General features: G+C 43.1%; 1 protein-coding gene across 1 annotated transcript; it reads left to right on the top strand.

Moving 5' to 3' along the window:
- The first annotated feature begins 7,899 nt into the window (after positions 1–7,899).
- Positions 7,900–8,286, top strand: LOC4332264 (cortical cell-delineating protein). Its single transcript, XM_015772897.3, has one exon. It carries the CDS (start codon positions 7,900–7,902, stop codon positions 8,284–8,286), a length of 387 nt encoding a protein of 128 aa, XP_015628383.1.
- The last annotated feature ends 6,783 nt before the right edge of the window (positions 8,287–15,069 follow it).

Below are 15,069 nucleotides of genomic sequence, written 5' to 3'. Positions count from 1 at the left end.
TGCAATACCGTGGTATTCAGCCCGAGCGGCACGCACACGTCGACAAATTCTGAGAAATCGATGCCACGTTTGCATCTGGACCTACCAAAACGAAGGAATCGTATCAAGCGGAGCCTCGCCGTCTGCATCGGTTATGCACTATGATTTTTAGCCACCCTTTGGACCTAACTTCGACCGCTACATGCATGGGTAGAGTTAGAATGAAATGGAGGAGGGTGTCTATTGCTTAATTTACTTAACTTTAGTTTAAGTTTAAGCTGATACAGGTGTCTAAGTTTGTATTTAGGGGGTGCACACATGGTGAAAATTGGTGAGGTATAGCTAAAAAAATTTCTTGACCGGGTTTCTTGCCACCTCCCTCCCATACTCTACCTCCACCCCTGGCTGCATGCTTGGCTATCTCCGAGCTCCCGAACAACGTCGCCACCAGATGCGTGTGCAGCGCTCTCATGGTCGGAGGAATATCCATTACCATCAAAAGAGCGATGTTCTGGTGCTCAATTATACTTTGTCATTTATATTTTTTTCCGGTGTCCAACCTACTACCTCCGTCTCAAAATATAAGGATTTTTAGTTATAAATCTGGACAACTATGTGTATATGTTCATAGCTAAAAATTGCTATATTTTGGAACGGAGTGAGTAATAAACAAGATAAATGAGGAGGCCAAAATTTTTAGACCCGAGCGGGAGCTAGGAATCTAGCTTCTTGGTTACCTTAGTCACTAACCAGGCTCCTATCGCCTAGCTTGTACAGAGGTCTTGCTTTCTTTGTAAATTTTTTCTCCTACTCTATTAAATAAAATTGGCGTCGGTCGATTCGTAAAAAAAAAAAAAGAAAGTCATGCCGGTCATCTTTTGTATATAGACAATTCATGTTTGTGCCAGGGTTCACTGTTTCAAAATAAAAAACAAAGTGTTTGTACCTAAAAATTTTTAGATCCAGGTGCGACACACAAATAGAGGGGTCCTATATTTAGAAAATACCAAGAAATAAAAAAACACTGCAGAGTGCCGAAATTCTGAAAAATTATAAGAAAGTAACTTTGAGTGGACAATTTTGAAATCTGAACGTTTTTTTCCTAATTAGAAACAGATCTATGTTTAGAAGCACATATATCCTCCTGGGAAACGCAAATAAGTCTGAAATTCTTTAAATAAATATTCCTCCTGGGAAACAGATCTATGTTTAGAAGCTCATGGTTTTTTTTTTTCTATGATTTCTTTTTCATGATTTTGTTGTTGGATGAGGATCTCATGGGTGATGGGAGCTACTTGATGCATCGCTTGAATCAAACCGATATTTTTTTTTATTTGTGGAACCTCAAAGGTACCGGTCATTCTTAAACTAACACCTATTTTCCCTCTACATAAGTGTCGCCTGCTACGCACCGGTTAGAAAATCCGGTATCTTTATAAGATTTTCAACCGGTATCAATTAAGATATCTGCAGTAGTGCATTTACATGATTAATATACTGGGCGATTGACTTAGGCTCGATTATTACTCCTGACTGCGGACTATGTGCATATATATACGTACGTGCTCGAACACCAGCTACACTACGGTTTTTTTTCCCACACGATTGAGCAGCTAGCTTGTAGTTTTATAGCTAGGGTGCGGCCGGCTAGCGAAGCTAACAAAGTGACAAAGTCTATTGGCGTGGGCGACGTAGAAATCTTGGTTCACGCACAGTGCGATACTTTCAAAGGCGATCAACAACCTGAGGGATTAGCTCCACATATACAATCTATACGTACGCACGGCAACACTAGCTTCAGAAGAAGTATCACGGTCTGGCAAAGTACAAACGAAAATGCATGCAACACCTACGTCTCTCTCACCACCAAAAGCTAGCTATACTACTCGTAACTCGTTGCAGGCATCATCAAGCATTCAAGCTAGCTATAAATCATCACTCCACAGTGGCACCTTTCAGATCCTTCCGTAGGGCACTTTGAAGGAGTTGCAGCTTCTCTTAGAATTAGAACCTTCCTTAAACAATCCATCTTTTGGTCCAAATTCTAAGAAGTTGTAGTTGTATAGTTCATAAAATGAGCTAGAAGTCAGAACCTGGAAATTAAGGGTTCTTAGAAGCTTGCTACCAACCAGCTGCTTCTCAGAATCTTAAACTCAACCAAACTGGCCCATAGTGTTCTTCCTCGCCATTGATTCTCTACTGTTGGCTTTCGCCAGCGGCCAGACCACCAATGCCCCACCCCCACCAGCTCCAGCTACGCAGTGTGCCGCAGGAACCGTGTCAAGTCTCGCCGACTGCTTTTGTTATGCTCTACAATTTCAGCCGCCCTTTGGTCCCAACTTCGATCGCTACTGCTCACTGATCTCAGAGCTCCGGATCAAACGTCGCCACCAGATGCGTGTGCGGCACTCCCACGGCTAGAGGAATACCCATCACCGTTAGGAGCTATTATGCGGATGGAATCCTCGGAGAATGCGGCAAGGCTTCCTTCGCTCTCGGCTGCAGCTAGGGGTGAAAATAGAGCGAATTCGGACAGATAGTGGTCATACCATAGTCTAAACCATATTTTCAAGCGGGTGTGGATGGTATAAGGAGCGGATTATTTCGGATGTTAAAAATGTTGTGGAGACAGTTCGGAAACGGATTAAATTTTTCAGATGTTACATGTCAATCAATACAACATCGAGTTAGCAATGCAAGGGACTACAATAAATAGTCAATAAACGATCCATCGAAATAATTATATACTTAACTGCTAAACAACATAAATATATGATGTCCATAATATAAAAATGTAGCTACGAAGTGTTAGATGAGAGCATGAAAGTCTCAAACTAAAGAGTCTAGCTAGGTTAATTGATGAATTGGGTCGTTAGATGGGCTGGCTCATGTTTTATGCAACATATAGAGTAGTTACATGAGTTGATAATTTCGGATTATCCGGCAAACGGCCTATCAGATAATCCGTTAGGAAGATCGGATAATTTGCATCTGCTGGATTTTAGAGATACTGCGTCCGCATCCGCATCCGCATCATAATATCCCCACACATCTATATCCACCGGATTTCAAAAAAAAAAAACCCATACCATATTCTCGTTACGGATGGATTTGGAGCGGATCGGATCGGATATTATCCTATCCATTTTCACCCCTAAATGCAGCAAAGCCTAGCCAGTGGCCGGCTAATTAAATAAGCATGTATGCACGCACTAGGCGCCTATTACTCCACCCTAAACTATTTTATGTTGCATGTACTGTAGACTGTAGTATGTTACTCGTAATTACTTTGATCTTGGGATCCTGTAGCTTGACGCTTCTAATCGACTACCAGCTGTGTATAGCATCGTTGTGCTAGCTTAATTTGGTGGTAGACTGGCTATCCGGCTTGTATGATCGAAATATACAGTGTTGAATAAAAGGTTGTTGTTTCTCGTGACTTAATTATTTGATATCTTGTGATCATCATGTTGATCGTCGATCTCTCTGCGTAGACAATTCATGTATGTGCCAGGGTTCACTTTTTCAAAACTAAAAACACAGGGTTGTACTTAAGAATGTGAGGTCCCGTGTGAAACACAAATAGAGGCCATATGTTTAAAAAAATACTAAGAAACAAAAGAATAAATTAATAGTGACGTTCTATCTATATCAGAAGTATATTTTATAAAAGAAAGTTGGAAGAAAAATCGTACCTTGGTACATTAAATTAATTTTTATTAAGCAGGCAAATGAAATCTTTAAAGCCCTCAAGGCTTATTCATATCGTCATCATGAGCCAAATTAAGCTCATTTTTACGTAGACATGATTGTCACTGAACACTAACAAGCCTATTCTAGCGAAATTAATAAATAAAGAAGTAAGATTGAAACTTTTTTCAAAAGTAGAGAAAATACCCTTTAATATATTTTGATGTATTAGTATAGATTAAAATATAAAAAGTTTGGGGGCATATTCCATCGCCCAATTCGCAATCCCTCGTCAACAGAGGTTGATCTACGGCCCAGCAGCGCCCAGGCTCCTCGGCATGTACTACTACAATACCGATTACCTCGTGCGGGCTAAACGATTTTTACGTGCGGGAGGGTGGCCCGCACACACCCAGTCGTCTGGTAAAATCGTGATTTTCGCGTGCGGGTGGCGCACCCGCACGCGAAAATCGGATTTTCGCATGCAGTAGCTTACGCTGCCAACACAGAAAAACAAAAAATCAAAAAAAAAAGAAAAAAAACCTAACCCTAATCCGCCGCCGCCGCCTAGCCGAGGCCCGCCGCTGTCGCCGGCTATAGATCCGCCACCCGCTCCCGTCGCCGGTGCCGGATCCGTAGTCGCACATCGACACACAATGATCTCACATCACAAGAACACATCTCACATCAACAAATGAACTGTCACATCACAAGAACACATCTCACAGCAACAAATGAACTCCAAAAATGCATCTCACAAACCACAAAGAATCACAAATAACAAAGAGGATAACAAAGAGAGAAGGAGGGGGAGAGATAGATCCGCCGATCGCCGACGCCATCACCCCATCTCCACGCCGACCGCTGACGCATGCCGCTGCTCCGCCGGGCCCCCATGCATGCCTCCCCTCCGCCGGATTTGCAAGGGGAGGGAGGGGAGGGGTCACGCGTCGCCAGATCCACCGCCCCCTCTGCCGGATCTGCAAGGGGAGGGAGGGGAGGGGCCGCGTGCCACCGGATCTGCAAGGGGAAGGAGGGGAGGGGCGCGCACCGTTGGATCCACCACCCCCATGCCTCCCCTCTGCTGGATCTTCAAGGGGAGGGGAGGGAGGGGAGGAGGGGCCGCCGTGGTCGCCCGCCGCCGCTTGCTCCCGCAGTCGAGGGAGAGGGAGGGGTCGCGCGCCGGCCGCATGTTGTCGCGCCGCCGGCCGGCCAAGAGAGAGGGGAAGAGAGGAGAGGAGAGTGGGAGGAGAGGAGGAGAGGAGTGGAGTGGGAGAGAGGGAGGTGGAGGAGCGGGCGGAGTGGGAGATGGTGCGCGCGGGCGCGGTTAAAAGCGGTGGGCCCGTGCGGGTGAAAATTCGTGTGCGGTTGGCTTAGCCGCCCGCACAGGATAATGTGTTTTCCCGTACGGGCGACAGCCCGGCGCCTGTCCCCCTATTTTTCCATGTGGTTCCACTTACGGACAGCATGGAAACAAAAGGGGACGGCGTCCAGGAAAATCTATCATGTAGTTAGTGCTGCATCTCTCCTGTGCTGGTGAAATTACATGCAATCATTGCTAGGGAAACTCTTTTAAACATTCGGGTCAAGGTACACTCATTTTTCATGTCAACAATGGTTATAAAATATTTTTAAAAAATATAAGATAGATTAATATGTAATATATCGCTTTCCAAACATATAAGTTCAACTTTAATTTGTACAACTTATAAAAAATAACAAATTTGACTGTGAATATACATACTCAAATTTGCTATTTTACTAGGTATAGTATAATTTGCTATTTTTTTACAACTTGTAGAAATTGAATTTTAACTTATATGTTTGTAGAGTTATATATTACATATTAATCCATCTTATCATTTTTCTTAAAAAAAATTATGATCATTTAGTCTCCATGCAACAATCGAGTGGTTATCCTTGCTGCCCAAATAAAGTGTTGATTTGCCAAGGAGCAGTACTAGCAAACTCAGTAATTGGCCAACCAGCACGAGTATAGGAGTTGTTTTTTTATTAGTGAGTAGTTTATTGTGATAATATACTTGATTTTAATCAATTGCATTTGCATTGAATTTGGATCATCTGTGCTTTACTTATAGCTAGCTCTTCCTCAAATTTCAGAATGACACGGTGCTTTGTTGATACAAGGAACCATGATGAATCTTACATGTATGAAAGATCTTTGCTCATTATCAATCCTTAGCTTGCCTAGGCTCTGAAAATTTTCCGACTCCATCACTGATAGACGGGAATAGAAACATTACTCTTGTAATTTTCCATAGTTGTATAATGTCACCAGCTCATCACCAGCTGGACCAGCCCTCTACGTGTTCGAGCAATGCCTATGTTTCATCCGGAAAGGCGGGAATCCTAATTCGCGCACACGCACGAGGTGAGGAAATCATGTGACGTCACGATAAGTCGCACGCAAGACTGGTTAGGGTTAGAGATTCGGGGTGGGCGAGGGAGGGGGAAGTGGAGAATCGGGCTTAGAAGGATGACCTGAGTGGGGTGGGGAAAGGAAAAGTGAAGGATAGAGCTTAGAAGGATTACCTGCATGGGAGGCGGCAGACCGGCGGTGGGTGATGGTCAAGGGTGGGTGGTGAGACACAAGGGGGGGTGGTGCCAATGTTGGTGGCAGGAACAAAGTGTGGTGGGGGGAGGGGAAGGAGGTCAGCTGGGTGGGGTCGCGTCGGCACGTTGACACCTTCCGACGCCGGTGAGATCGGGCAGTGGCACGGTGAGGGTGCGGGAGAAAGAACTAACCTGGAAGTTGACGGTAGAGGAGGGGGCTTGCTGGAGGACCGTTGTCGTCACCTTCTCTATATGCTCATCCGATGGGCGGATCCACTCACACATACTACACTACTTAATATGGTTGGAGAGAAAAGTCCTTATAAGTTGATTTCGCTCTTATTTAAATGGCATGTGATACTAAATATGCGTACACAGTATTTATTGTCCATACAAACTAAATTCAAATTAATTCGGTCAGGATGTCACGGTGCCCCCATTTTTACTAGCCCATGATTACCGTTCACATGTGCTCAATTTTTCAAGATATATTTCCAACCTTCCCACTGGAGCGCCCAGGCGGCAGCGACACTACGGGGTTTTTTTTTCCCACACGATTGAGCAGCATGTTGTTCATAGGGGTGCAGCTACTAGCTGTAGCTAAGCTAACAAAGGGGTGTTCAGATCTAGGAGCTTAAAGTTTTGGCGTGTCATATCGGATATTATATAGGGTATCATATGGGGTGTTTGGGCACTAATAAAAAAAACTAATTAAAGAATCCATTAGTAAACCGCGAGACGAATTTATTAAGCCTAATTAATCCATTATTAGCAAATATTTATTATAGCACCACATTGTCAAATCATATAGCAATTAGGCTTAAAAAATTCGTATCGCAAATTAGTCATAATATGTGCATAATTTTTTTAGCCTATATTTAATACTTCATGTAAGTGTTCAAACTTCAGTGTGGCAGGGTGAAAAATTTTAGGATGGGATCTAAAAGAGCCAAAGTCTATTGGCGTGGACGACGTAGGTTGTGTTTAGATTCAGGGGTGTAAATTTTTTGTGTGTCACGTCGAATATACGGACACACATATGAAGTATTAAAACGTAGTCTAATAACAAAACAAATTACAGAATCCGTCTGTAAATCGCGAGACGAATTTATTAAGCCTAATTAATCCGTCATTAGCAAATGTTTACTGTAGTACCACATTATTGTCAAATCATGGCACAATTAGGCTTAAAAGATTTGTTTCTCAATTTACACGCAATCTGTGTAATTAGTTTTTTTTTATATTTGATACTCCATGCATGTGTCCAAATATTCGATGTGACAGGATGTATAATTTTGCTAGGGGATTTATACGGGCCGTAGAAGTCTTGGTTCACGCACAGTACAGTACTTGTCAAAGGCGATCAACCTGAGTGATATTAATTGCTCCACATATATAATCTATCGTATGCACGGCTCCGCTAGCTTCAGAAGAAGTATGGCGGTCTAGCAAAAGTACAGGCGAAAATGCAGCACGTACGTGTATGCTAGCTTCAATTCAACACCACAAACAAGGCACACCAGCTGCGGTACTTACATGTAGTATCATGTATGGATTAATTCTACGTTGCCTAGGCTATAAATAGTGCACAGCTCCATGCCATATTGCCATCATCAAAAGCTATACAATTAATTAATCATCACTCGCGTTTTAACCATGGCCCCCTCCAAGCTCTCCATAGCGTCGTTCTTCCTCGCCACGGCTCTTCTCCTGCTGGCTTTCGCCAGCGGCCAGACCACCAATGCCCCACCCCCACCACCGCCTCCGAACACGCAGTGCCCCGGAGGAGTCATATCAGATCTCGCGAACTACACGAGGTGCATCACTGCGATATTGTTCGGACGCCCCAATCCCGAGCAGTTCTGCTGCCCGGCGATCTCGGAGCTCCCCAACAACGTCGCCGCCAGATGCGTGTGCGCCGCTCTCAGGGCCACCGGACTATCAATCGGTATAACCGCGAGCAATAATGTCACAGGTAGCATCCTCAAGATCTGCAACAAAGCTCCCCTGGACCTCTTGACTGTCAACTGCAGCAGAGCCTAGCTGATCGCGATCTGGCTCTAGCTAATAAAGCATGCATGCACTACGCGCGTACTCTACCCTTAAATCGTAATTATATATTGTGCTGCTTGCGTAATTACTTATATATGTTACTCGTATGTACTTAATTTGGGTCCTGTGCAGCTATGCTTCTAGTCGACTATACCAGTGTACTGCATGCATGCTTCTGTGTGCTAGCTTGGTGATTGATCGACTAGCTAGTTGTCCGTCTTACAATATATCGTTGAATAAAAGTTGATGTTAAATCTCGTGACTTTGATTTTGTGATCGTGTCATCTCTCCAGTCCACATGGACAATTTTCCGTGTTTGTGTACGGAAAAACACTTGGTCTGATGAAATTCTTAAACAGAGAACAACCTTTAAGCCAAATCCGGCCGAAAGCTTCCCTTTCCAGGTTTTCAAAAAAGGCTTCCCTTTCCATCTCTTCACGCGTAGCCGGCCGGGCTTACCCTCGCCCCTCCCCCTTCTTCTTCTCTCTCTCCCACTCTGCCTTCCTTGCCTGCAAAGCTGCAGGCCCGAGGTGGGCTGCGGCCCATTTCATCTCTCCTCTGTACGCGTATATACGTATGAATATACGGATAAACTTTGTACATATATATATATATATAGTTGCTATGTATGTATATAGTGTATACATATGCATATAATATAATATAATATATATATATGTATATATGTGTGTATATATATATATATGTATGTATATATATATATGTATGTATATATATATATATATGTATACACTTTTAATGTATAAAAATATATATTCACGTATACAAACTTTATATACATACATATTTAAAAATAAAAAACAAAAACAACATGTATACAAAGTTTTCATATATTAAAAACCCAAAAAACATAAGAAGAACCAGACAAAAACCGAAAGGAAAAACCCAAGAAAACCAAGAAACCCCCCCCCCCTCTCTTTCTCCTTACTCCCGACATGGGATGCCTCCGCGCGTCAGCCCACTCCCGTGTCACCTTGGCCTTCCTCCCCACATCGGCCAACGAGTCCGACCTTCTTCCTCCACATCTATAAGTACATACAACAGTCGGTCCGACCAGGTCGCTCACCCGCGATGCTAATAAGTGGTGCATCCCACAGCATAGTAGTCGTCTTTCTCCCCACGTCGCCACTACTCGTGATTCCACTCCAATCCACAACTCGAAAGCATAGTCATGACCCCAACCATGTGCTTCATTCCCTCTCTAAATTCACATTCAATTTGGCCTTGATTTGTCAGATTGAGTAAAATTTTATTGGTGCCTTCAAAGCTCTCCTTTCTGTCTCTCTCCATATCCAAGGGGCTCCGGCCGTCGTTTGCCATCGTTCGAGGCATCGAAGGATCTCATAGCACCAACAAAATCGGTTGGTTGCCAATAGAATTCTGATTACTTGTAGGAGCCACCTCCGTCGGCATCTTTTTCGTGCCCTCGTCTTCGATACGTAGGACATCAACGCCACCCGAAGATCTAAGGAAAGACATCATCCACACCTACCCGAAGTGCGTCACCACTTCAAGCTCTGTTCCGCTGCCATCGACTTTCCATTATTCTCACCGTGCCCACGGGTGAGCTCCCTGTAAAATCAAAGTGTTTTTTATTCTTATTCTGTGATGAACAATTGGCATATGAGATTATTGGTTTTGATATTTAGAGATTATCGGCGAAGTGGTTTTGGAGATGATTGGATTTTACAGGTGATTTACAGGTACTGCTGTGATTTGGGTCCGGTCAGACCGGGAAGTGGTTGCCGGTCAGACCGGCGTGTATCGCGCGGTCAGACCGGCCAGCTCGCGTCGGGCTGGCCAACTCTGTGTCGGTTTTGGTTTCGGGTTGTTTGTTTGGATATTCGTGATTGTTTTATGTTGGCTTCTAGATGGATACTATGCGTATGTAATACTGTTGTTTGCTAACAATGAGTCAAGTTGAAGATAGCTTGGTCTCGGAATATGGTTTCTTTGTTTGATTCATGTGTAGGTGACTTGATGCCTCGGTAGAGTATTGCCGGTGATGGATCGGGAGTCGACTTGGGGATAAGGCGACGTCCGTGACGGTCAGATATCATGCGAGATACTTAGGCTAGAGTTCAATGTACGTGGTTGGTGATGATCCATATGGCATACGATGGAGGTATTGTGTGCGTATTGGATGCGGAGTCGAATTTGGTAGGAGTCCAAATTTGGTATGATTGGAGTTTGTAAAGTTTGTTTCTTGTACGGGAAGATTTACTAGTTGGATTAGGACTTCTAGTATGAGTTTGGTTCGTGGCTTTAGGCTACCTACCTCATATATAAATAGAGAGGGAGCGTGAAGCCTGTATCGTTTTTTAAAGCGATTGAGTTGTAAGTTTAGCTAGGGTTTCGAGTTTTGTCAAGATTTTCGTGAGGAGTGCTGTTGTTGCACTTTGTAAACACAGAGAGAAGTAATAAAGTTATCATCTACATCTAGAGTTCTTCAATTTGTGTTTTCTCGGGTTCAGCGGTCTAATCAGCGAGACACCAACGGTCAGATCGGCGGCATCGCAGCGGTCAGACCGGTGGGTACACGGCAGTCAGACCGGCGGCAGGTTCAAGCGACTGCAGCTTCTTCGGGCGGTTAGACCGGACGATCTACTCTAGTTAGACCGACGGCTTCCAAGCGGTCAGACCGGCGCAACACCTTCGGTCAGACCGCGATCCGTCAAATTTGAAGGTAACTTTTAATTCCGCAAAAAGTTTGGATTTTTGGGTATACCAACCATTCACTCCCCTCTGGTTGGCTTAGTTCTTGTGTTTTGATCCTACACTCTCCTCGCTTTCTTCCCTCAGCTTGGCACGCGGCCGAGTGGATGGTCATCGAAAACCATTTGACGAGGGTGTTGCATTGGACTTGCTTTGGCTGGGCTGACCACTGTGTTCCACATGTTGGCCTCCATGGTGGATGGTATGTGAGGCTCGCACTCAGTAACCGGCGTAATCTAACCATTCAATCCTTGTGGAGTGGGCGTCGACCAATCTATGAGACCATGTGTCAAAGAGTCCATGGGCTTCACCTGCTAGATACCTTGCAAAATTGAAGTGATATATACGCAACTCGAGTGACAGGCACCACAAATAATTTTTTTACAGAAGAATAGTTGGATAATTTGGCAGTTTTATGCTTTAGCAACATTCAAACTTGAAAATTGATCATATCTCAGGCATTTGATCTCGAAATTGGACCTCTTAAATTTCCTAATTTGAATCCACTTATACTCTCTCTCTCTCTCATGCCCAGAGAGAGAATTTCTTTCTCCGTGGCCTTCTCTCTAATTAGCACGAGAAACTTCAACATAACAAAATCTTGAGAAGACCAGTGAATACACAATGTGATTGTGCATATGAGTTATTTTGCATTACAAGAAAGTTTATTCTGTGGATTGTATTTGCATTTTACATATCTTCACCGCGCAGTTGTGGCCAATCAATTTGCACGTCCTGATCTCTGCACAATATAACAGGCTCCATTTTAGGGAACTGTGAGAAATAGTTGGTTGGTAGCTAGCTTCTAAAAATATATTAAAAAGATGTGTTTCTCAACTTCTAACTTCAAGTTCATTTTTCAGGATTCTATTGCTACAGATTACGAGAATCAAAGTGACGATATGAACTGTTTGGGGGAAGCTAAGGTAAAGATTTTAGAAAAAGCTACGGTTGTTAGAATCTCCTGATCCAAACAGGGCCACTTGTATCTCTTTCTTTGCCCATAACATTATGGCATGGGTTTTCTCATAAAAAGTATTATAGAGTTGAAAAATAACATTGTTTATGTGATTGACATATGGGTCTTGGTCCCATGCGTCATTCTTATGATATCTTGCAACATATCTTTAAAATAGTATTTTTCATATTTTCCCTTTCTGGTTTTCTTTCAATGAACGTTCTTGCTCCATCATTTGCTAGAAAATCCATCACACGCTCCTAAATCTGGTGCATATATATTAATTCCTTCCTATTTAATTTCCCATCTCAATTTTTTTTCTTTACCTTGTAGTTACAAGGAGGCACAACACACACATAAGGAATATTCTTTCCTCTGCTTCAGACTATCAGCCACGTACCGTCCTAAAATAAACACTACGAATCTGTCACGCCCCGGACTAGCCATATAGAAGGTCATCTTAGGACGATTCATTAACCTATGAACCTGTACCAGTCATAGGAAGCAGCGCTGGTACAACAGGAAGATGAGTATCACAGCAATAGAGTTTCACTAATATCAATATTTTTACATCTATGTTGCAACTACAAACATACCCTGAGTTCACAATGAGTCAGTGCCAAAGATAACGGAAGTGAAACAAGACCAACACCACAGGTGTGACTTGGAAACTTGGCCGAAACTCTAGGATTGACTGAAGTCGTTTGCTCCTAGAAGAACTCATCTTCGGGTTCCATCTCCTCCTCTTCGAGAGTTGGGAGTAGATATTTATATAGAGAGCAAGGGTGGGTACTATATATTATACAGACCAAGGTAGGGGTATTAAGTGTTTAATGCTAGCTTTAGAGGAAAGGTTGTTTATTTTCAAGTTTTGAATTCGTCTAGTGAGTGCTTCTCGACGACCAGAGTGAGAGTGAGTCTCACTCAGTCGGAGGAGTGTAGTGTATCATTGTTGGATCAACAACAATGGCTCCTGGCCAAAGAGACAAAAGGACTTTGAAGCTTTCGTGACAAGGTATTTCCAAAGCAGACATGGGGTCACCTTATGCCAACTGGAGGGGTCTCATGGACCAAGAACATGTTAGGTCTCAGACCATGTTGCACCAGGAAGCTTAGGGGTCCTTCCCGACACCATCCCGGTGAATCTACTTGTCCATCGGCATCAAGGCTTCCCTGCCCTAGCTAGTTACTCAGTTAGGGGGTGTCCCACTTCACCCATGCGGTCACACTATGTTATGCTTGGTGAAATTTTGAACAAAATCAGTCCTTAGATACGAGAATGGTAAGACTACACCACCAGTACGTCTTTTTAATGCACCAACCCTTGTGTTGGGTTTTTCTAAGGATTCAACAAAACCCAATTTTTACCCAATGTTGATCATTTTGAATTTGAGAAAGGCCTTTGGTTTTGATACTCAAGAGTACAAATACTGAAACCCAACAAGGTAGACGACAAGGGGTGTTTTGGATAACTCAATTAGCAAAGGAAGTTTGTGCAGCAAGTTAGGAGGGCTTGGCGGCTATATTGCAAACCGCGGCCGAGCCTTCCATGTGTAACCTAGAGATGCACAATTTGGAAAATTAAAGTGCTTAATTTCAAATTATGGGCTCAATATGATCGAATGTGACTTTCCTTGATCAAGATTTTGAGCTTCTTCCTCAATGAAATGAGAAATGATTTGAAATTTTCCATGAATTTGTTGAGAGAGTTTTGGGATTTTTTTTATTTGAATTTGAATTTTTCGCTGGAATTTTGGTTTGATCAGAGATTTGGAGGGAGATCTTGGCAACACAGCTACTCTTCAATCAAAGAACAACTTTCACGATAGGGTTTTTAAAAATTAAATTTTCCCGCTAAAGCCACAAAGAACGAGCATTACAGAATTTAGATAGGATTTATTCAGATTTGTAATATTAAAATGTATCATAGTCTAAATTAGATTTGTCTATTTTGGGATAAAATGAGCATGTGTTCAGCTGTCATCAACGACTCATCGTCGTTGACTTGGATAATAAGGGCGGCAACAGTACCACGCAGGCACGTGCCATGCTCTTGTATTTTTCTTGCTCCTATAAGCTAGGACTCGAGAGATTTTGCAGCTTATATAGACGTACGTACTTGCTGAGTTAGACGAAGTTACATCTGATCTGTGCATGTTCTTTGTCATGCTATGCAGAATAACGCCAAAACCCAGGCCCCCAGACCCACCATTCACCAAGCTATGCAGTATAACGCCAGACTTTTGGCTCACGAGCAGACTAGCAAAAGCAGCAAATGAGCAATACATGATTGTACATTTGTACTTAGCTGCAGTGCTCTTGAAGCTAACGGAGTACTCCCTCTGACTCATAAGACGTTATGATATTTTTAAAACTTAAATTTCGATAAGTTTGATTAACTTTATAGAAAAATATAGCAATCATTTAACACAAAACAAATATACTACTATCAAAATATAATAAATGTTAATTAATAAAATTAATTTGATGTTATAAGTATCGTTATAGTTTACTATAAACTTAATTAAAGTTAAAAATGTTTTTTTTATAAAAAGTTAAAGCGACTTCTATAATATCAAATGGAATGAGTAAATCCAATCATCCCCGGAATTCCGAATGTCCACGAGCCCACACTCCGTCGGTTGAATATATACGTAGCTGGATACGAGGTACAAAGCGAGTACGCCTAGTACACGAGAGATCAAAAGAGCTGCCTTTTGACTCTGTGCATACGCTGCATGCAGACGAGACAATTAATGAATTAAACACGGCAGGTGCATCGCGTGCTCCGTACTATAGCTAGGCAGATGCTGCCTATAAATTGTTCATGCAGGTGATATGTTTGGAAAGCACACAAGCTAGCTGATCAGCGCTGGTGCGTAGTAGCTAACGATGGTGGCCTCCATGGCGTCCGCCGCGTTCGTCCTCGTTGCCATCGTCCTCCCGATCTCGCCGTTCGCCCATGCTCAGCGGACAACACAGCCACCCATTGTGGCGCCAACAATGCCACCAACACCACCGCCCACACAACCACCGTCTCCCGGACCGATGGCGCCGATGCCGTCACCACCTCCCCCAAC

Source organism: Oryza sativa, chromosome 3 (assembly GCF_034140825.1).
Source record: "Oryza sativa Japonica Group chromosome 3, ASM3414082v1".
NCBI lineage: Eukaryota > Viridiplantae > Streptophyta > Magnoliopsida > Poales > Poaceae > Oryza > Oryza sativa.
This window is presented reverse-complemented; position numbering and strand designations above follow the sequence as displayed.